At 47.2% G+C, this 20913-nt stretch overlaps 2 protein-coding genes across 2 annotated transcripts in view; one reads left to right on the top strand and one right to left on the bottom strand.

Moving 5' to 3' along the window:
• The window catches only part of LOC310676834 (tigger transposable element-derived protein 1-like), a gene marked incomplete at its 3' end in the record, with an annotated part of 1439559 nt that overhangs the window by 284884 nt on the left and 1133762 nt on the right, over positions 1-20913 (bottom strand). The window lies entirely within an intron of this gene.
• LOC310675490 (uncharacterized protein) lies at positions 2000-14632 on the top strand. The gene is made up of 7 exons (XM_083436157.1): positions 2000-2061; positions 3240-3732; positions 3900-3993; positions 4266-4348; positions 8689-8815; positions 11292-14129; positions 14500-14632. Exons 2-6 carry the CDS (start codon positions 3331-3333, stop codon positions 14060-14062), a joined length of 3477 nt encoding a protein of 1158 aa, XP_083292283.1. The 5' UTR covers positions 2000-2061; positions 3240-3330; the 3' UTR covers positions 14063-14129; positions 14500-14632.

The following is a 20913-nucleotide window of genomic DNA, read 5'->3' as shown; positions in this document are numbered from 1 at the left end:
CACATCCAACTTACCCAGGTTCATGGTTCTTACATTCCAGGTTCCTATGCAATATTTTTCTTTACAGCATTGGACTTTCCTTTCGCTTCCAGGCATATCCGCAACTGAACGTCCTTTCGGCTTTAGCCCAGCCGCTTCATCAGCTCTGGATCTACTTGTACTTGTCCTCCGCTCTTCCCCAGTAGCATGTTGGACGCCTTCCGACCTGAGGGGCTCATCTTCCAGCGTCATAACTTTTATATGCCTGTTGTCTTTGTCCATGGAGTTTTCTTGGCAGGGATACTGGAGTGGCTTGCCGGTTCCTCCTCCAGGTGGATCACATTTGGTCAAAACTCTCCACGATGACCTGTTCATCTTGGGTGCCCTGCTCGGCATAGTTCATAGCTTCTCTGAGTTCTTCAAGCCCCTTCGCCACGGCAAGGCAGTGATCCATGAAGGGGCAGTGATCGGTTGCCATCGGTTTGATTTGAATTAATTTTATAATGAATGATTTTACAGTGTTGTGTTGTGTTGTACTGTTGTGCTGTTTTATTGTTGTTAGCCGCCCTGAGCCCGGCTTTGGCTGGGGAGGGCGGGATATAAATAAAATTTATTATTATTATAGAGGTGTCTCAGGGCAGCTGCCTGGCAGCTCTGCATCACCTGGAGCCAGAGATCTTGCTCCGGCTCCAGCAAAAGTCAGGCTGCCATTTTCCCGCAACTGAGAGTCCTGGCAGCGGGGAGCAGGTCTTTGGGATCCTCTCCCTCATACCTGTCAACTTTTCCCTTTTCTTGCGAGGATTCCTATTTGGAATAAGGGAATTTCCCTTCAAAAAAGGGAAACGTTATGATTGCCTCGCCTTTTCCTCCATCAACTGCCACCAACTGCTCTCTCCTCCACTCGCCTCACTGCTAACCCAAAATGGCTGCCTGCAAGTCTGTGGTCCTTGTAACCATGGCAACCCCCCTCACCTGGACCTGGGCCCACCTGGCTCCACCTATTGGGAGATGATCTATAATGAAATGAAAAAAATGTTTAAGATAACCTTTGTTAAAAGACCAGAAGCGTTTTTATTAGGTATTTATTAGGCATTTTAGGTATCTTACCAAAAGATAAGAAAAAATCTATTCATGTATGCGACAACAGCGGTCAGAATTTTACTAGCTCAAAGCTGGAAAGGCGGTGAAATACCAGCGAAAGAACACTGGCAAGAAAAGTTGACGGAATACGCTGAAATGGCGAAGCTAACTCAGAGACTTAAAGATAAGGACAATAATGACTTTTTAAAAGATTGGGAACCTTTTAAGATGTATATACAGAAACAATGCATAGAAATGAACTCACTGGCAGGATTTGAGTGATACACTTACAGTGGACAAATACAAACAGAAAATACAATTATGAGGTAAAAATGAGAAGAAGAGACAAATGTTATAATCTTCATTTTAATATATAAGGAATAAAAATTTATAAGCAATAGAAACAGAGGTGTTATAAACCAGGAAGGGAAGTTGGGGGAATTCGCATGGGGGTGTTAATTGGTCTCCCTTGGGAGGTGGTGGACTCTCCTTCCTTGGAGGTTTCTAAGCAGAGATTGGACGGCCATCTGGCATGGATGCTTTAGCTGAGATTCCTGCATTGCTGGGGGTTGGACTAGATGACCCTGGGATCCCCTCCTCTCTCTCCACTCCGGAATTCCAGGAGGAGCTTCCTTGCCTCCTGAAAAGCCCTTTTCCCTGCAAGCTCTTCCTCTGGTTTCCAGCCAAGGGAGGGAGATGCTCAGAGTCCAGCCAAGAGCCTCACCCCCAAAAGGATATCTGGGCATGGGCCTAGCCAGGGGGGCAGCTGCCCCCTTAAACCATTAAAAATAATAGAAATCTGAGGTGCTGCCAAGCGAGAGAGGGCTGAGCTGGAGGGACTCGGCTTGGCAAGGGTTAAAGGGAAGTGAGCTGCCTTCCTAGAGAGGCCAGGAAGCAAGAGGGGGCCAGGTCCTCCAGAGCCAAGGCCCCTCCCTCCCCAGTCCTTTCCTGCTTTGGGGTCTCTCCTGCAAGGGCCGCCTCGCTGTCCCCTCCTGGGATCTGGTGAGTCTCCTCTCTCTCCCCCCAGAGGGTGCAGTGGGGAGACGGTGGGGGTCCCAGGGCTGCAGCAGGGGAGGATGCCTGGGGGGCCTGATCAGGGAGGGGCCAGGTCTGCCACGCTCTCCTTCCTGGAGATCAGAGGATCCCAAACTCATTTAGCCCTCCGCCCCCCCCCTTTCAGAAAAGATCTCCCTGCTTTAAACAAAGGAGTCCCTGGGACTTTAACTCTGTGTGACATCGCTCAGCCTCATTGCACAACAGAGGAAACATGTGCAAATGGTTTTCCAAAGCTGGACGAGGAGGTGGACTAGCCCCCACCCCAAAGAAAACCCCACATGGAGCAAGGAAGGAAAGCTGAGAGAGAAAGGCGAGGAATAAAGAGAGGGATCCCAGCCCATAGTCTGGCTCCTGCATTGCAGACCAGTTTCCCAGTCGTCTCCAAGGGCAGCCCCACACGGAGGCCACTGCAGCAATCCCCTCGCACCCAGAGCATGGCATCCCAGGACCACATCCTCTCCGTCCCAAAGGGATTGTTGCTGGCAAAGAAGCCGGAAATGGGCGCTGCTACTCACCGAACCTGCAGGGACCTTGGCATCAATGGCTGTGTGTGTGTTAAGCTATCTAGCAGAATAATAATAATAATAATAAAATAAAAAATTACCCACCTAAATTTCAATGGAGATGTATTTGGCCCTGCCCACTTGGCCCTCAGGGGGTTGATCAGATACATACCTGGCCCTCAGAGCAAATAAAAAGCGACCCCACCCCAGGAGTCTGTCTGGAGAGCGGCAGAGAGTCAAGTGCAAGAAAAGGAGACAGAAGCAGGGGTGGGGGGGGTGGGGGAGGAACTCCAGAGGACCCCCGGGTGAGGACCCCACTGGACCCACAAATGACTCCCTTGTCAGTCGGTTCTGACTTCATGCATTGACTGGAAGGGCAGCAGAAACCAGGTTGATTAATCTCCCAGAAATCCCTGCAGTTGCCTCCACATTTTGCATTGCTAGAAGGCTAGAGACTTATTTCTTCTCCTCTTCCTCCTCTTTCTTTTCAAAAAGATAGCTCATGGTCTGGGATGCAGGGCAGTCCAGCCCTGGTTCCCAGCAAGACTCATCCATGCTTGCTCAGGGAAATATTTCTTTCCCTGTCCCAACAATTTTGTAACAAAACAATGTATTTTGTAGGATTTGCTAGAGCTTCTCATTTAGAAGGGCAGAACTTGGCAGAAGACCAAAGGGTTCCTTCCGATCTCTCAGAGGCTTCCTGAGAGCCCAGATGGATGAGCAAGATTCAGCTGGCCCCGAAGCAGGAAGAGGCCATGCCAGCCAAACTGGGAGCAGTGGGGGAGTCTGGGAAAACCCAGTGCAGAAGATCCTGGGTGAGGAGGACACCCTCCGCTCAGAGGTGCAGAGCCAGCAGTTGAGGCAGTTCTGCTGCCAGGAGGCCAAAGGACCCCGAGAGGTTGGCAGCCGACTCTACCACTTTTGCCACCAGTGGCTGAAGCCAGAAAGGCACACGAAAGCTGAGATGCTGGACCTGGTGATCTTGGAGCAATTCCTGGCTGTCCTTCCCCCGGAGATGGAGAGCTGGGTGAGGGAATGCGGAGCGGAGACCAGTTCCCAGGCGGTGGCCCTGGCCGAAGGTTTCCTCCTGAGTCAGGCAGAGGAGAGAAAGCAGGTGAGAGAGACTTCCCTCTGGATACTCCCAAGGGGCTCCAAACAGGACAGAGAACATCCCATAATGGTCTGCTGATGGCCCATCCGTTTTCTGGGAAAGCATCCATGGAATGAGATCTCGCAGTCTTTCTCACCATTCTCTGTTTTGAATCCTTGTTTCTTTTTCAGGGAAAGGATCTCTTTGCAGAAATGGACCTGGATTCCTGTGAGGCAGAGAGGCCTCCGTTGGACACCAGAGAGAGGCCACTGGGTAAGGAGGAAGGTGGTTTTTCTCCGTTTGGTCTCATTGTGTTGGTTTTCCAACTCATCTGTGAGTTGTTTTCATCTTGCTTTGGGGGGAGACAGTTGGGAACAAGGGTCCAGAGGAAGGGAGATGTATTTCTGCACAACTAACATATGAAATGGGCACAAACGTCCAAATGCTCTCAGCAGGAAAGGCTTTCTCAAAGGCCCATCTGTAGTAAGAGATGCCCTGTTTTACCTGTGAGAGAAGCAGGCACACCAGGCGTCCTGATCACCTTTTTTCTCTTGCAGGTGACAGAATGATGCCAGCAAGACCTCCTGATCCGTCTTTTCATGGGGACAGAAGGGAAGCAGCGGCTGTGGAACCAGATCAGGTCAGGGGAAGCTGCCTTGTGGGGACAGAGGCCGAGGGATGGAGCAATGTCATGGACTGGTTGGGCCCAGAGGAATAGTGGGAGGATGCAGCTGGGGAACCAGGAAGGGAAGATGGCTCAGAGCCGAAGGAGTGGAGGTAGAAGAAGGATGGGTGGTCAGAGGAGGAAGAGGGAGAAGCCTGGGAAGAGGAGGTGTCAGAAGCTGAAGGGTGAACAGGGCGTAGTGAGCTGGGAGACTCTGTGGCAGAATGCAGTGCAGAATCAGAGGCAGAAGAGGAAGGAAGCGAGTGGAAGAGGAAGGTCGAGAGGCAGAGGTGAGTCAGGATAAGGAAGAGCCACAGGTGCCTCCCTCTCCTTTTGCCAGAAGCCACCCTCCCTGCTTGTCTCTCAGAGCCAGGAGACCCCGTGCATTGCAGAAATCTTTGCTAGATCACCCAAGACAGATGGCCATCCAAAACAGGCTTATTTTATTTCTAGATTGATCACTGAATGCTAAAATCGGTTTCTAAGCAGTGGACAAATGAGAACAAATAGTGGCCTGGATTCACCTAACCAGCCCCATTGGCTGCAAAAAGGAGCCTGCCCCCCATTCCTCCCCCTCTCCATATCCCCATGAACCCCTGGATTTTGGCTCTAGGGCATTGGGAGGGAACTCCCCAGAACAGCTCACGAGGAGAGGAGAAAGTGGGCCCTTCCATCAGGCAAACTGGAATGCCTGTGTAGGCAGAATGACTTGGAAAACACAAGGTGGAGTACCACCTATTTGCACAAAGACGAATACCCATAATTAAAACTTAGAATAAAATAAGCATCCAGAATTAAAATGTGCAGCAAAGCAATCCTATTGAAACAACTCCCCTGCGTGAGTGCCTGAGGGCCCCGCTCCTGCCACTCACCACCTGGCCCAGGGTGGGGCCTGAAGCCTCATAAGGACTGCTTGCTGCCCAGGAGGACTCCCCTGCATGAGTGCCTGAGGGCCCTGCTCCTGCCACTCACCACCTGGCCCAGGGTGGGGCCTAAAGCCTCATAAGGACTGCTTGCTGCCCAGGAGGACTCCCCTGCATGAGTGCCTGAGGGCCCCGCTCCTGCCACTCACCACCTGGCCCAGGGTGGGGCCTGACAGGCCTCATAGGGACGGTTGCTGCTGCTGCTGCTGCTCCTGCTGGCCAGGAGGACTCGGAGCGGCGCAATGTTCTTTTCAAAATGTTTTTAATTTTTTCTTTTTCCCTTTTGATTACTTTTTTTGTGGGGGGGTAGGGTGGATGTTTGGTTGGGCTCGGGAATTTGTTTGATTTTGATTGTAATTTTTACAGTTTTTTGTTTGTATTGTTTTATTGTGGGTTCTTTTCTTTAAGGGCTTTATTTTGTTCTTAAGGGGGGTGGTAAGGGCTGCCGGGGAGTGGGCCCCAGCCCACAAAATAGCTGGGGCATGTTCCATGGGGGGGATGCACTGGGACAACTGATCTCAGTGATCACGGGTAGGAGGAGGAGTTACGCTAAGAGCAGACCATGTCATTACAGAGGAGACAGGTTTAGTAGTCACTGGAGGACTATCCCTGCCTCCAGGTCTGGTCCTGACTGGACGGATACTAGAATCAGCAAGCGATACCCACATGAACAGTGCTGCTGTTCAATGCCAGGTCAATGATTCATAAAACCACTGCCATCCATGACTTGATCACGGATGAAGGACTTGACCTGGCATGTGTAACAGAGACTTAGTTGGATGAAGCAGATGGGCCTGTCCTTGCCATTGCTTGCCCACCAGGTTTCTCTTACACAGCAACCCAGGCCTTGTGCATAGCTGCGAAGTGTCCCTTATTTGAAGGGACAGTCCCTTATTCCAGCGCCACGTCCCACTGCTGTCCCTTATTGATAGATGTCGCTTAAATGTCCCTTAAATGATGTCCCTTAAATTTCAAAGGAAGCAGCTCCTCTCCCTCCCTCCCTTCCGGCCAGGGAGGAGGGAGGCTCCAACTCTGTTGCTTGGCTGTGTTGCTCACCCAATAAGAAGTCTAAGAATGACTGGGGGGTGGAACTTGCATGCCTTGTGTGTGGCTAGTTAATGCAAGCTGAGGGTGTTTTTGAATGCTGGACGCCATTTTGTTGCACGTGCTGCTGCAAACTTTACAGTGCAAAGCCAGGCTGCGGAGCCATCTTAAGTAGAGGCTGCATAGGCCTTGTGGTGCGTGTGATTCAGATTCGATTCAGTTGAACCTCTGGTTACAAAGTTGGTTGGACAGTGTTCTTGAAGCTACCCAGCATGAGTTTGACCATCAATGCTGAGCCTACCAAGTGGCGGTAGCAACGGCGAAGAAGACTTTCTTGGCCGCCTCTATTGCATCTGCAGAAAACAGCAGCAGGAGACTTTTTCAGGTGGTTCACCATATAGCAGAACCACCTGCTACATTGGGGCCCAGTATGGGCCACATGATCTCCTGCAATGATTTTGCAAAGTTTTTTGCAGATAAAGTCGCTCAGATTCAGGAAGAGGTAGACTCCACCGTGGGAGCAGGGCCGGGGCAGGAGAGTGCTAGAGCCCTGTCTAGTCAAGTTGCGTGGGATCAATTCCAATCTGTTACCTCCGAGGATGTGGACAGGCTGCTTGGACGAGTGAGACCAACCACCTGTCTCCTGGATCCTTGCCCATCCTGGCTTATAAAAGCTAGCCGGGAAGGGCTGGGCGATGGGCTTTGTGAGGTCGTGAATGCTTCTCTCTGTGAGGGAGCCTTCCCAGACCCGCTGAAAGAGGCAGTTATCAAACCGCTTATTAAAAAACCAGCTTTAGATGCTGCCAATATGGCTAACTATCGCCCAGTCTCAAATCTTCCATTCATGGGCAAGGTGATTGAGCGAGTGGTTGCTGAACAACTCCAGGCACGCCTGGAAGAAGCGGACCATTTGGATCCCTTCCAGTCAGGATTCAGGCCTCATCATGGGGACTGAAGCTGCCTTGGTCGCACTGGTCGATGATCTCTGGTGGGCTAGGGACAAAGGTGAGAGCTGCTTCCTAGTTCTGCTGGCTCTCTCAGCAGCGTTTGATACCGTCGACCATAACGTCCTTCTGGGCCGTCTTGAGGGGCTGGGAGCTGGGGGCACTGTCATACAGTGGTTCCGCTCCTTCCTCCTGGGCCGTGTTCATAAAGTGGTGGTGGGGGATGAGAGTTCAGACCCCTGGGCTCTCACTTGTGGGGTGCCTCAGGGTTCCGTCCTCTCCCCCATGCTTTTCAACATCTACATGCAGCCGCTGGGAGAGATCATCAGGGGCTTTGGGCTGGGTGCTCATCAGTATGCAGATGATACCCAGCTATACCTCTCTTTCAAATTGGACCCAGTGAAGGCTGTGAAAGTCCTGTTTGAAAGTCCTGTTGGAGGATGGATGGCGGCTAACAGATTGAGGCTAAATCCTGACAAGACAGAAGTACTGTTTTGGGGGGACAGGAGGTGGGCAGGTGTGGGGGGACTCCCTGGTCCTGAATGGGGTAACTGTGCCCCTGAATGACCAGGTGTGCAGCCTGGGAGTCATTCTGGACTCACAGCTGTCCATGGAGGCACAGGTCAATTGTGTGTCCAGGGCAGCTGTTTATCAGCTCCATCTGGTACACAGGCTGAGACCCTACCTGCCCTCAGACTGTCTCACCAGAGTGGTGCATGCCCTAGTTATCTCTCGCTTGGACTACTGCAATGCGCTCTATGTGGGGCTACCTTTGAAGGTGACCCGGAAACTACAACTAATCTAAAATGTGGCAGCTAGACTGGTGACTGGGAGCTGCCACCGAGACCATATAACACCGGTCTTGAAAGACCTACACTGGCTCCCAGTACGTTTCTGAGCACAATTCAAAGTGTTGGTGTTGACCTTTAAAGCTCTAAACGGCCTCGGTCCTGTATACCTGAAGGAGCGTCTCCACCTCCATCATTCTGCCCAGACACTGAGGTCCAGCGCCAAGGGCCTTCTGGCGGTTCCCTTGCTGCGAGAAGCCAAGTTACAGGGAACCAGGCAGAGGGCCTTCTCGGTGGTGGTGCCCGCCTTGTGGAACGCCCTCCCACCAGATGTCAAAGAGAAAAATAACTACCAAACTTTTAGAAGACATCTAAAGGCATCCCTGTTTAGGGAAGCTTTTAATGTTTAATATTGTATTTTAGTGTTTTGTTGGAAGCCGCCCAAAGTGGCTAGGGAAACCCAAGCAGATGGGCGGGGTATAAATAATAAATTATTATTATTATTATTATTATTATTATTATTATTATTATTATTAACAGGAAGGAAATAACAGAGCATTGTGTAGCAGATCATATTTCTACTGTCTCAGAGGAGGACATTTACCTTTTTCTTTTAGGGTCCTGTGTGCTTTGAAGATGTTGCTGTTCGTTTCACGGACGAGGAGTGGGCGTTGCTGGATCCTGAGCAGAGAGCTCTGCATAAGGACGTCATGGAGGAGAATCGTGGGATCGTGGCCTCTCTTGGTAAGGCTCCCTGTGGGATCGTCATATCAGCCTGGAAATTCAAAAAATACCTCAATGTGACCAACCTCATATATTTTTACAGAGCTCAACAGCACCCCCTATAACACCTAGGAAATTAACACCTCCACAATAAAGAGTGAATTACAGTTTTTTCTTTGAACAACCTTCCTGAAATTATTCCTTTTTCTACCAGGATTGGGTTGGTCTGAATTTCCCAGGCCATCTTCAATGTCAGCTTCAGAATTGTTAGGAAAGCTAAGTAGCTTCAGGTTTTTTTTTTGCTCCTTTTAGTCTTGGGTTGACCAAAGAGCCGACTGGCAGCGAAGCTCAGGTGCTGCCAGCCAGAGAAGAAGCAGGCCTGGGGAGAGGAGAGCTAGCAGCGGAAGGCAGAGAGGAGGGAGAGAGCAACTGTCATCTGAGCTCTGAACAAAGGGGAGAAGAAAAACAGAGACAGAGTGGCAGACAGCTGTGTGAGAGGTACAGGAGTGAGTCAGACGCTGGAATGCAGGAAGCATTCTCTGCCAAAAAGATACTGGAAGAGAAGGTGGGGGCTTCCGTGCTGGGGAAGGGGGAGGAGCTCAGTCCGGGGAACTCCATCTTGTGGGGAGGACGATGAGTAGAGGAGCTCCGTCCAAGTTTGTTGTTTTACCAGTACATCTGAAATTATTAACAGAGTCGTCTCACGTTTGTGGGAGAGACCAAGCCATAACAAGGACTGACATTGGAGATGGAGGGGATGCCATGACTGGGCCAAACAAAATCCATCCCAGAGAAGAGCTAGGCTTATGGAATCTCAGATAGTAGTAGCAGTGATGAGGATGAGGATGATACAGTGGTACCTCGGTTTACAAACTTAAGCTTTTCCAGAACAGGTACCACTGTAGTAATAATAATAATTTTTATTTCTACCCTGCCCATAATAATAATAATAATAATAATAATAATCTGATTCCATATAAAAAGAACATTAACTTTAAAATGAACAACTTATACTAGCAGCCAAAATTATGGAAACCTTTTGCGAAAAGTGTATTTCTGAGGTTTGATGGCTCATAACACCACTTTTGTGTGGAGTAATACCATAAAATTATATAGCAGTGGAAATATAATTTAATGAAAAATGTAATGCAATGACTTTTATGAAGGAGTATTTTTTAGAACAGCAGTCATAAAGAAAAAACGTGAAACCTTTGGTAACCATTGGTAACCTTTAGCTTTCATTACGGCCTTACAATGCCTTCCCATGAAGTGAACCAAGTTTTTAGTTCTGCAACTGTAAGAATCTGAAACCAAGATTGAATTATTGCCTCTGTTGATTGGGCTTTATTGCTGGGTTACTTCTGACTTACAAGTTTCTTTCAAGTATTTCATTTATGTATTTGGGGGCATTTACATTCGCATTAATGACGCAAATTCTGCCCACACCTTTTGCTGCCATCCAACCCCAGATCATCACACTATCTGGGTGTTTCACGGTCGGTGTAATGCAAGTAGGATGTAAATCTTCTCTGATTCTTCTCCTCATGTATTTCCTGCCATCACTATCAAGCAAGGAGATTTGGGTCTCATCCCTCCAAATAACACCGCCCCATTGTTCCACTGTCTAGTTAACATGGGTTTAATCTTTTCAACCTATGCTTGGGAGATAACAATGGCTTTTTCCTTAGAATTGTAGCCTTAGACCAGTCCTTGCACTCAACTTCACATTACATTGCGCCATGTCATCTTGTATACACCAAGATGATTTTCTTCTGTCAAGTAGGGACAGTCTCTCCATTCTTTGATCGTTATCTGCCTTTGTGCACCTTTTCCTGCCTTTACCAGTCTGATTTTGTAGTGCCTGAGTCTCCTTATACCTCTTCAAAAATATAGAAAGGCCAGCTTGGGTTATGTTTCCCCCAATCTCTCTTCAAATTTCTTCATAATTGTAGCCTTGTTCACTTAGTAGTACTGTTTTACATCGCTTTCTGGGTGACCCATCAACTCTTTATGCCATTTCTATAATTTTATTATGTTTTACAACCTCACTAAATGAAAGAGCACACAAAAAAACCAACTTGATAGCAATCACATAACACACTGACAAAAGTAAACCTAAGCAAGTTGTGCTTCCTTTTTCTGGTTATTTGACTACAACATTTGATAAAATACGAGTAATTGAACAAACTTGCATTTTTGATGGATTGCATTCTTGATTAAATTATCTTTCCATTGATATACAATTTTATGTTATTCCTATAAAAGAAGCGGTGTTATGAGCTATCAAACCTCTGAAATACACTTTTTTCCAAAAGTCTTCCACAATTTTGAGCACTACTGTATATTAAACAAACCAACATTCAACAACTCATCAGAATCTAATAATAAATATGTTGGTTAATGACAAACAACACAGGTAATGAACACCCCCCCCAACTTCCTTCAGTTCTTCTCCATTTGTTCCTGAGGCTCTAATCCCTTTTTGTCTCTATTGCAGATTGTGATGAATCGGAAATCGAGAACAAAGGTGAACACGATAAAATCCCCAGAGAGGAGAAGCCACGTAAAAAATTAGAGTGTGGAGAAAGCTGCAATCAGAGCTCCCATTCCACTTCCCATCAACAAAATCTCATTGGAAAGAAACTCTATCACTGCATGGAATGTGGAAAAAGCTTCAGTCACAGCTCCAATGTAATTTCCCATCAAAGAATTCATACAGGGGAGAAACCCTATCAGTGTGTGGAATGTGGAAAGAGCTTCAGGAAGAGCTCCCATCTAATTTCCCATCAAAGAATTCATACAGGGGAGAAACCCTATCAGTGTGTGGAATGTGGAAAGAGTTTCAGTCACAGCCAAGGTCTCACCTCCCATCAAAGAATTCATACAGGGGAGAAACCCTATCAGTGTGTGGAATGTGGAAAGAGCTTCAGTCACAGCCACTGTCTCACCTCCCATCAGAGAATTCATACAGGGGAGAAACCCTATCAGTGTGTGGAATGTGGAAAGAGCTTCAGGAAGAAGTCCCATCTCACTTCCCATCAAATAATTCATACAGGAGAAAAACCCTATCAGTGTGTGGAATGTGGAAAGAGCTTCAGGACGAAGAATAAACTCACTTCCCATCAAAGAATTCATACAGGAGAAAAACCCTATCAGTGTGTGGAATGTGGAAAAAGCTTCAGAATGAAGAACAAACTCACTTCCCATCAAAGAATTCATACAGGAGAAAAACCCTATCAGTGTGTGGAATGTGGAAAGAGGTTCAGGACACACTACGAACTCACTTCCCATCAAAGAATTCATACAGGGGAGAAACCCTATCAGTGTGTCGAATGTGGAAAGAGCTTCAGTCATAGCTCCTCTCTCACTTTCCATCAAAGAATTCATACAGGGGAGAAACCCTATCAGTGTGTGGAATGTGGAAAGAGCTTCAGTGACAGCCACAGTCTCACCTCCCATCAGAGAATTCATACAGGAGAAAATCCCCATCAGTGTGTGGAATGTGGAAAGACCTTCAGTCACAGTCAGAATCTCACTTCCCATCAAAGAATTCATACAGGGGAGAAACCCTATCAGTGTGTGGAATGTGGAAAGAGCTTCAGTGACAGCCACAGTCTCACCTCCCATCAGAGAATTCATACAGGGGAGAAACCCTATCAGTGTGTGGAATGTGGAAAGACCTTCAGTCACAGTCAGAATCTCACTTCCCATCAAAGAATTCATACAGGAGAAAATCCCTATCAGTGTGTGGAATGTGGAAAGAGCTTCAGGACGAAGAACAAACTCACTTCCCATCAAAGAATTCATACAGGAGAAAAATGCTATCAGTGTGTGGAATGTGGAAAGAGCTTCAGTCATAGCTCCTCTCTCACTTTCCATCAAAGAATTCATACAGGGGAGAAACCCTATCAGTGTGTGGAATGTGGAAAGAGCTTCAGTGACAGCCACAGTCTCACCTCCCATCAGAGAATTCATACAGGGGAGAAACCCTATCAGTGTGTGGAATGTGGAAAGAGCTTCAGTCAGAGCTCCTCTCTCACTTTCCATCAAAGAATTCATACAGGGGAGAAACCCTTTCAGTGTGTGGAATGTGGAAAGAGCTTCAGTCACAGCTCCAATCTCACTTCCCATCAAAGAATTCATACAGGGGAGAAACCCTATCAGTGCGTGGAATGTGGAAAGAGCTTCAGTCACAGTCAGAATCTCACTTCCCATCAAAGAATTCATACAGGAGAAAAACCCTATCAGTGTGTGGAATGTGGAAAGAGCTTCAGTCACAGCCACCATCTCACTTCCCATCAAAGAATTCATACAGTGGCGAAACCCTATCAGTGTGTGGAATGTGGAAAGCGCTTCAGTCATAGCTCCTCTCTCACTTCCCATCAAAGAATCCATACAGGGGAGAAACCCTACCAGTGTTTTGAATGTGGAAGTAGCTTCAGTCATAGCTCCTCTCTCACTTCCCATCAAAGAATCCATACAGGGGAGAAACCCTATCAGTGTGTCGAATGTGGAAAGAGCTTCAGTCATAGCTCCTCTCTCACTATCCATCAAAGAATTCATACAGGGGAGAAACCCTATCAGTGTGTGGAATGTGGAAAGAGCTTCAGTCAGAGCTCCTCTCTCACTTTCCATCAAATAATTCATACAGGGGAGAAACCATTTCAGTGTGTAGAATGTGGAAAGAGCTTCAGTCACAGCCACAGTCTCACCTCCCATCAGAGAATTCATACAGGGGAGAAACCCTATCAGTGTGTGGAATGTGGAAAGAGCTTCAGTGTTAGCTCCGCTTTCACTTCCCATCAAAGAATTCATACAGGAGAAAAACCCTATCAGTGTGTGGAATGTGGAAAGAGCTTCAGGAAGAGCTCCGATCTCACTTCCCATCAAAGAGTTCATACAGGGGAGAAACCCTATCAGTGTGTGGAATGTGGAAAGAGCTTCAGTCAGAGCTCCTCTCTCACTTACCATCAAAGAATTCATACAGGAGAAAAACCCTATCAGTGTGTGGAATGTGGAAAGAGCTTCAGTGACAGCCACAGTCTCACCTCCCATCAGAGAATTCACACAGGGGAGAAACCCTATCAGTGTGTGGAATGTGGAAAGAGCTTCAGTCAGAGCTCCTCTCTCACTTCCCATCAAAGAATCCATACAGGGGAGAAACCCTATCAGTGTGTCAAATGTGGAAAGAGCTTCGGGACCAGCTCCAATCTCACTTCCCATCAAAGAATCCATACAACGGCCGAAAAAACCATTATACAGCTTTAAGAACCAGGCAGACGCACCTTTTTAACCAGGCTTTTGGCTGATTAACATCTAATGCCCTTTTTAATAGGTAAAGGTAAAGGTACCCCTGCCCGTACGGGCCAGTCTTGCCAGACTCTAGGGTTGTGCGCTCATCTCACTCTATAGGCCGGGAGCCAGCGCTGTCCGCAGACACTTTCGGGTCCTGTGGCCAGCATGACAAGCTGCATCTGGCGAGCCAGCGCAGCACACGGAACGCCGTTTACCTTCCCGCTGGTAAGCGGTCCCTATTTATCTACTTGCACCCGGGGGTGCTTTCGAACTGCTAGGTTGGCAGACGCTGGGACCAAAAGACGGGAGCGCACCCCGCCGCGGGGATTTGAACCACCGACCATACGATCGGCAAGTCCTAGGCGCTGAGATTTTACCCACAGGGCCACCCGCGTTGCCCTTTTTAATAGGTGGTGTTTTTTTTGTTTCTTGTTTTTTTATGTTGTAACCATCCTGAGGCCTTTGGGTGTAGGCAATAGGTGCCAACTCTTAAAGGCCTAGGGGTCTTTGCCCCACCCTCCAATAAAATATTTAAGGATGCCACCCCCCAGCTTTGCTGTGTATTTTTCCAAACACAACCTTTTATTCTTCTGCAGCTTGCCATACAATTTCTCTTTCAATTTGCCCTCTTAAAAAATAAAAAAAATTAAAGCACAAAGGTCATGAGGAAAAGAAAATACAAGAAAATACAAACGTGGACAGGTCCCATCTTTGCAGGTAAAACGGAAAAATTGCTTTGAAGCTGGGTTTCCCAAGCTTAGGTCCCCATCAGCGCCCAGACTACAGTTTCCATCATCCCTCCCCATTGGTCCTGCTAGCTAGGGATGATGGGAGTTGCAGGCCAAAAACAGCTGGAGACCCAAGTTTGCTTTAAAGGGAAAGTAGGCTGGCCCTGTGACACCCTCTTCTGGACAAAAGCACTGCCCCAGAATCTGAACCACCCCCAGTACTGCTAATTGGAATTAACAGAGTGCAAAACTGAAGTTTGATTGGCACGTCAACCTCTAGGGAGCTTCTAGGTGCTTTATGTGCCACCTAGAGTACCCACAGAATTGTGGCTTCTACTGGCATCACACAGAGGAGAACAAATTGCACTTGGGCAAAAAAAATGAGAGGCACAAATACAAGATGGGTGACACCTGGCTTGAGAGCAGTACATGTGAAAAGGATCTAGGAGTCTTGGTTGACCACAAACTTGCCATGAGCCAACAGTGTGACGCGGCAGCTAAAAAAGCCAGTGCAATTCTGGGCTGCATCAATAGGAGTATAGCATCTAGATCAAGGGAAGTAATAGTGCCACTGTATTCTGCTCTGGTCAGACCTCACCTGGAGTACTGTGTCCAGTTCTGGGCACCACAGTTCAAGAAGGACACTGACAAACTGGAACGTGTCCAGAGGAGGGCAACCAAAATGGTCAAAGGCCTGGAAACGATGCCTTATGAGGAACGGCTAAGGGAGCTGGGCATGTTTAGCCTGGAGAAGAGGAGGTTAAGGGGTGATATGATAGCCATGTTCAAATATATAAAAGGATGTCACATAGAGGAGGGAGAAAGGTTGTTTTCTGCTGCTCCAGAGAAGCGGACACGGAGCAATGGATCCAAACTACAAGAAAGAAGATTCCACCTAAACATTAGGAAGAACTTCCTGACAGTAAGAGCTGTTCGACAGTGGAATTTGCTGCCAAGGAGTGTGGTGGAGTCTCCTTCTTTGGAAGTCTTTAAGCAGAGGCTTGACAACCATATGTCAGGAGTGCTCTGATGGTGTTTCCTGCTTGGCAGGGGGTTGGACTCGATGGCCCTTGTGGTCTCTTCCAACTCTATGATTCTATTCCTTCATGGTTCCTTCTCATCCTGGGGAAAAGTGACAAGAGGGGTGCTGCAGGGTTCTGTCCTGGGTCCGTTGTTCAACGTCTTGATAAATGACATGGATGAAGGAACTGAGGGGATGCTCATCACATTTGCAGACAACACCAAAGGGATTATAATGGCGTCCTCTCTTTTCCTCAGTAAGGATTGGTTTTCAGAGTTTGGAATAGAGTGTTAAGAAGTGGGAGGTGAAGGAAGTGATGTTTTGAAGCAGAGCTGGCGATATCAAGCATTTGAGTGATTATCTGGGGATTTTCATCACTTTGTCTGTTATTCAAATCAAACTTCAAATAGGCTAAAGTCCAGCCAAAGTGTAAAGCACATACAAATTCATAATTCAGTGGAATGTGCCTTGACCAAACATTTATTACTGGCTTTTGGTGGGAAAGTTGAGTTGTTGGGTTGTCTGAATGTTGAAGTTCTGATCTATTTAAAGTTTCAGATCTATAAGCCTGCTTGCTTAAATCTACCCCTTCGCCTTCCTTGAGTCCCTGGTAAGAAAAGCCAATCATGGCTTTATTAAAATGGTAATTTAGTCAGGTGATGCAACACTTCAAATGGTATAATAGATTGCTGAATCATGAACCCTGTACATGTACAGTGGCTACGTTAGTTTAAAAAAAGAAGAAAAGAAAAAGTAGGTTTAAACCAAGAGGTGACAAAGCTATGCTCTGCACATGAAACTTGATTCAAATTTCTTTTTGTAAAATTGGGAGCCATTAAGGGAACTGCAGTGAGAAGTACCCCTTTTGTGTGTTTGTGTAAAATGGTTGGTCGCCCCAAATCCTTGCTCCAGGGGGTCCCAAAGGGGAAATAATGGTGAAGTACTGAACCATCAACTACGGAAGAAAGCTTGCCAAGGTCCAAATCTAACATGCAAGATTCTTTCCACAGGTAAATTTCAGAGTTCTCCCACTCTGAATTGTCTTTGAGTAGTTGGTTTTTTTAATGGATTTTTATCGATTTTATCAGGTTTGGTTTTGTGTGTATATACCTATGCATTATAGCAGGGACTGAAGGGGGACAGTTAGGGGGAACAGTTAGGTTACCCTAAAACTGTTTGTGAATTTCCTCCCCCAGCCAGACCTCAAAGCCTCAAGCACTTTTCAAACTGCACTTCTCAAAGTTTTTCTCTCTCTAAGGCTAAACGCTTTTAGCTCAGCACCTTTCTATGTAACAAAGGTAGCTGAATTAGAACAAAGCCTTTTCCCTTCTCAGGCCTAGCTGACCTTGTCAAACGGTACATCTAGATTGTTGCAAACTTTTCCGGGAACAGAGCCAGGGAGCAAGAGAAACATTTCTATGCAATCCTGTGAAGGGGGAGAGGGAAAAAGGGGGGTTGGGGAAAAGGATAAAAACCTGCGGTAACATGTTTTTTTCTGCGGCCTTTTTTCTGGACCTGCGGTCCATCACACAGGTTCCTCTGCCCGCCCCCCCCCCCCCCACGGCAGAATAAAGCTCTTTCTCTGGATTTAACCCCTTGGTGTCGATTGACCCTTTTCGTCTCTGCCTGGGTGCAACGTTTTCCTACCCATGGTTAAAAGGCCTAGAAAGGCTACAGGACGTCCAACTTCCAAGATGCTGAGATCTACTCCCAGTAATAAAAAAATCTGCCAGTGATCTACCCATTGTCTTTGGCCAGAGTTGTTGAGCTTTTCTCAGGGAGCAGTGACCAGAGTTGTGGATCCACCAGGAGATCGCGACTGACCTGTTGCACATGCCTCCATTCTAGGAACAGCATCCCTGACGCAGAATTTCACAGAAAGTCCCTAAGATGATTCCCCTTTCAGACAGGATACCTGAACGTAAGCCAGCGGGGTCCTCCTCTGCGGCAGCCCCAGAATGGCCTCCGCTGTCCGATGTTTGGACACCTGAAGGGCATGGAGGCCTCTCAGGGCAGCTGCCTGGCAGCTCTGCATCACCTGGAGCCAGAGATCTTGTTCTGGCTGCAGCAAATGTCAGGCTGTCATTTTCCCGCAACTGAGAGTCCTGGCAGCGGGGAGCAGGTCTTTGGGATCCTCTCCCTCATATCTGTCAACTTTTCCCTTTTCTTGCGAGGAATCCTATTCGGAATAAGGGAATTTCCCTTTTTAAAAAAGGGAAACGTTGACAGCTATGCTCTCCCTACTCTTGTTTCCTCCAATACTCACCATTGCTGGATGAAGAAAGCCTGTGGCACATCTTCAAGAAGAGAAAAACAAGTAATAAATGAAATAAGAAACTGAGAAAATAAGAATCCACTGATTGCCTCGCCTTGTCCTCCATCAACTGCCACCAACTGCTCTCTCCTCCACTCGCCTCACTGCTAACCCAAAATGGCCGCCTGCAAGTCTGTGGTCCTTGTCACCGTGGCAACCCCCCCTCACCTGGACCTGGGCCCACCTGGCTCCACCTATTGGGAGATGATCTATAATGAAATGGGGAAAAAAAGTTTAAGATAACCTTTGTTAAAAGACCAGAAGCGTTTTTATTAGGTATTTTAGGGCAGGATTTACCAAAAGATAAGGAAAATCTCTTCATGTATGTGACAACGGCGGCTGGAATTTTACTAGCTCAAAGATGGAAAGGCGATGAAAAGCCAGCGAAAGAACACTGGCAAGAAAAGTTGATGGAATACGCTGAAATGGCGAAGCTAACTCAGAGACTTAAAGATAAGGACAATAATGACTTTTTAAAAGATTGGGAACCTTTTAAGATGTATATACAGAAACAATGCATAGACATGAACTCACTGGCAGGATTTGAGTGATACACTTACAGTGGACAAATACAAACAGAAAATGCAATTATGAGGTAAAAATGAGAAGAAGAGACAAATGTTATAATCTTCATTTTAATATATAAGGAATACAAATTTATAAGCAAAAGAAACAGAGGTGTTATAAACCAGTAAGGGAGTTGGGGGAATTCGCATGGCGGGGGTGTGTGTGTTAATTGAAATTGTAAAATGAAATTTGAATATTTGATTATCTTAAAATTTCTTTAATTCAGTTATTTTTTTAAAAAAAGAAAAGCAATGGCTCCTCTTACTTAGGGGCCCCACAGACCTCATGGGACACCAGAGCAGATTCCCTTGTTGCTTTTTTGAGTCAACCAGCAATGGGGGTTGCATTTCCTTATTTCCAGGAGGGCTGTTCCTAAAGCACATGACATGCTCTTCACACTTAGTTATCTATTAAGAACACAGGCACAAATTATTATGTGTGTGTTTGTATTTGCAAACTACCCCAGTCTCTGAGGGGGGAGATTCTAGGGGTCCCAGGCACTTCCCCATCTTCGGTTTCCTTGGAACGAAAGTCAGCGGAGACTGTATTGTCTTTATGATATCTAGTTTTATTTACTCGCATGCACAACCGGAGTGTAGGACGGAGGGGCTCACAGCATCAACACCCGAACAGATCTTGCTTCTCTATTAGTCGCAGCTTTGGATCCAGCACAGAGCAAGCTGGTTTTGGGGTTTCCCACAACTCTCTCTGGGTCTTGCTTTCCTACCTAGCAGGTGAGATGGGAGGGGGGAGGACAGCCCCCCCATTAGCTGCAGCTCTTGCAACCCAGCTCCTTCGTTGGGGATGCTGAGGAGGACGCTCTATGGCCAGGAAAGGCCCTTGTCTTGTCAAGAAACTTGGAATCGTGCATCCATAATGTTATGGAAAGGGTGACTGTCTTCTAGAATTCTCTGGTGTCACCAGAAGAGGAAGCCATTCTTTTCAGTTAGGTCTGTTCTCAACTGCAGAGGATGAGTAGCCTTGGGAGCCTCTTGGGGAGATGGAAGTGTTGAAAGGACTGAATCCATGGGGAAAGCTACTTCGGGCAAAGGCCGAAGTAGGGGGGAACCTTCGGGCAAAGGCCAGCAGAGAAGGGATGCTGTTGGCCACTAGTTTCTGTTCCTCCCCACTTTCCCAAAGGGCGTAACATCGGAGGTCCTGCGGGAGGAAAGAGCGTCTCAGAGTCAGGGGCCTGTCTGGGCCAAAGCGGCCCCCACTGCCCCCACCATGGGGTCCCTGGCACTCCTGAACCATGAGGGTTGCCAGCTTTGGTCTTGGACCAAATTGGGGGCCAAACTGTCAGTATTTCATTCTCCCATTGCTAGTGTACCATGATATCCATGTTTACACCTTCTGTACTGTCTGTGTAAGAATGGAAGTCAGTCTGTAAATCGCTTCCATCCTTTGTTCTCTTCTACTCTGACCGAGGAGGAGACGGCTGTGGAAGACAGCTCACGCCATGTTTCTTTGTTATTTTCCACTGTAAATAAAGCTTGATTTCACATTCCAACACATTTTGCAGCATATCTGCAAAGAGAAGGACATGGGGACAGGTGAGTCCGTCCCTGAGCACCTGGCAAGGCTATTCCAAGAGTTTTCTCCTGGATTCCAAGTCCTACTGCAGGGGAGGAGGGACACCCCAGGCCTTGGGGGCTAATCCTGGCCTCCTTCTACTGGAATGTGGCTCCCCAGGCTAACGAAACGCTATAAGCAACGTTACGCTATTAGCAACCCTGGAGATTCCACCTGCCTCTTTTGAAAGGAGAACACTCACCTGATCAATTTAAATAATAATAATAGTAATAATAATAATAATAATATATTTATACCCAGCCCATATGGCTGGGTTTTCCCTGCCACTCTGGGCGGCTTCCAACAAAATATTAAAATACAATAGTCCATCAAATATTAAAAGCTTCCCTAAACATAATAACAACAACCATCCATTTTCAGTCCTTTGAATTAGCAATTAAGCATTTCTGGAAAGGGAAATAGCATACTTTTGTATATTAGCATAAAAAGAAAGTATTACTCATTTATGATGAGAATAGGATTTATTTATTTTGAACTTCGCTTGGTTCCTCCTTGGCAGCCAGTGCGATTGTTTCAGCAGGGCTAGAACTCAGGACCCGCTGCCTTGAGGGACATCTAAGAGCAGTTGGGCACAGACTGGACGGCCATCTGCCATGGATGC

Source organism: Podarcis tiliguerta (assembly GCF_965153285.1).
Source record: "Podarcis tiliguerta genome assembly, chromosome: 4".
Lineage (NCBI taxonomy): Eukaryota > Metazoa > Chordata > Lepidosauria > Squamata > Lacertidae > Podarcis > Podarcis tiliguerta.
The sequence above is the reverse complement of the archived record's forward strand: the minus strand, read 5'-3'. Positions and strand labels throughout refer to the sequence as shown.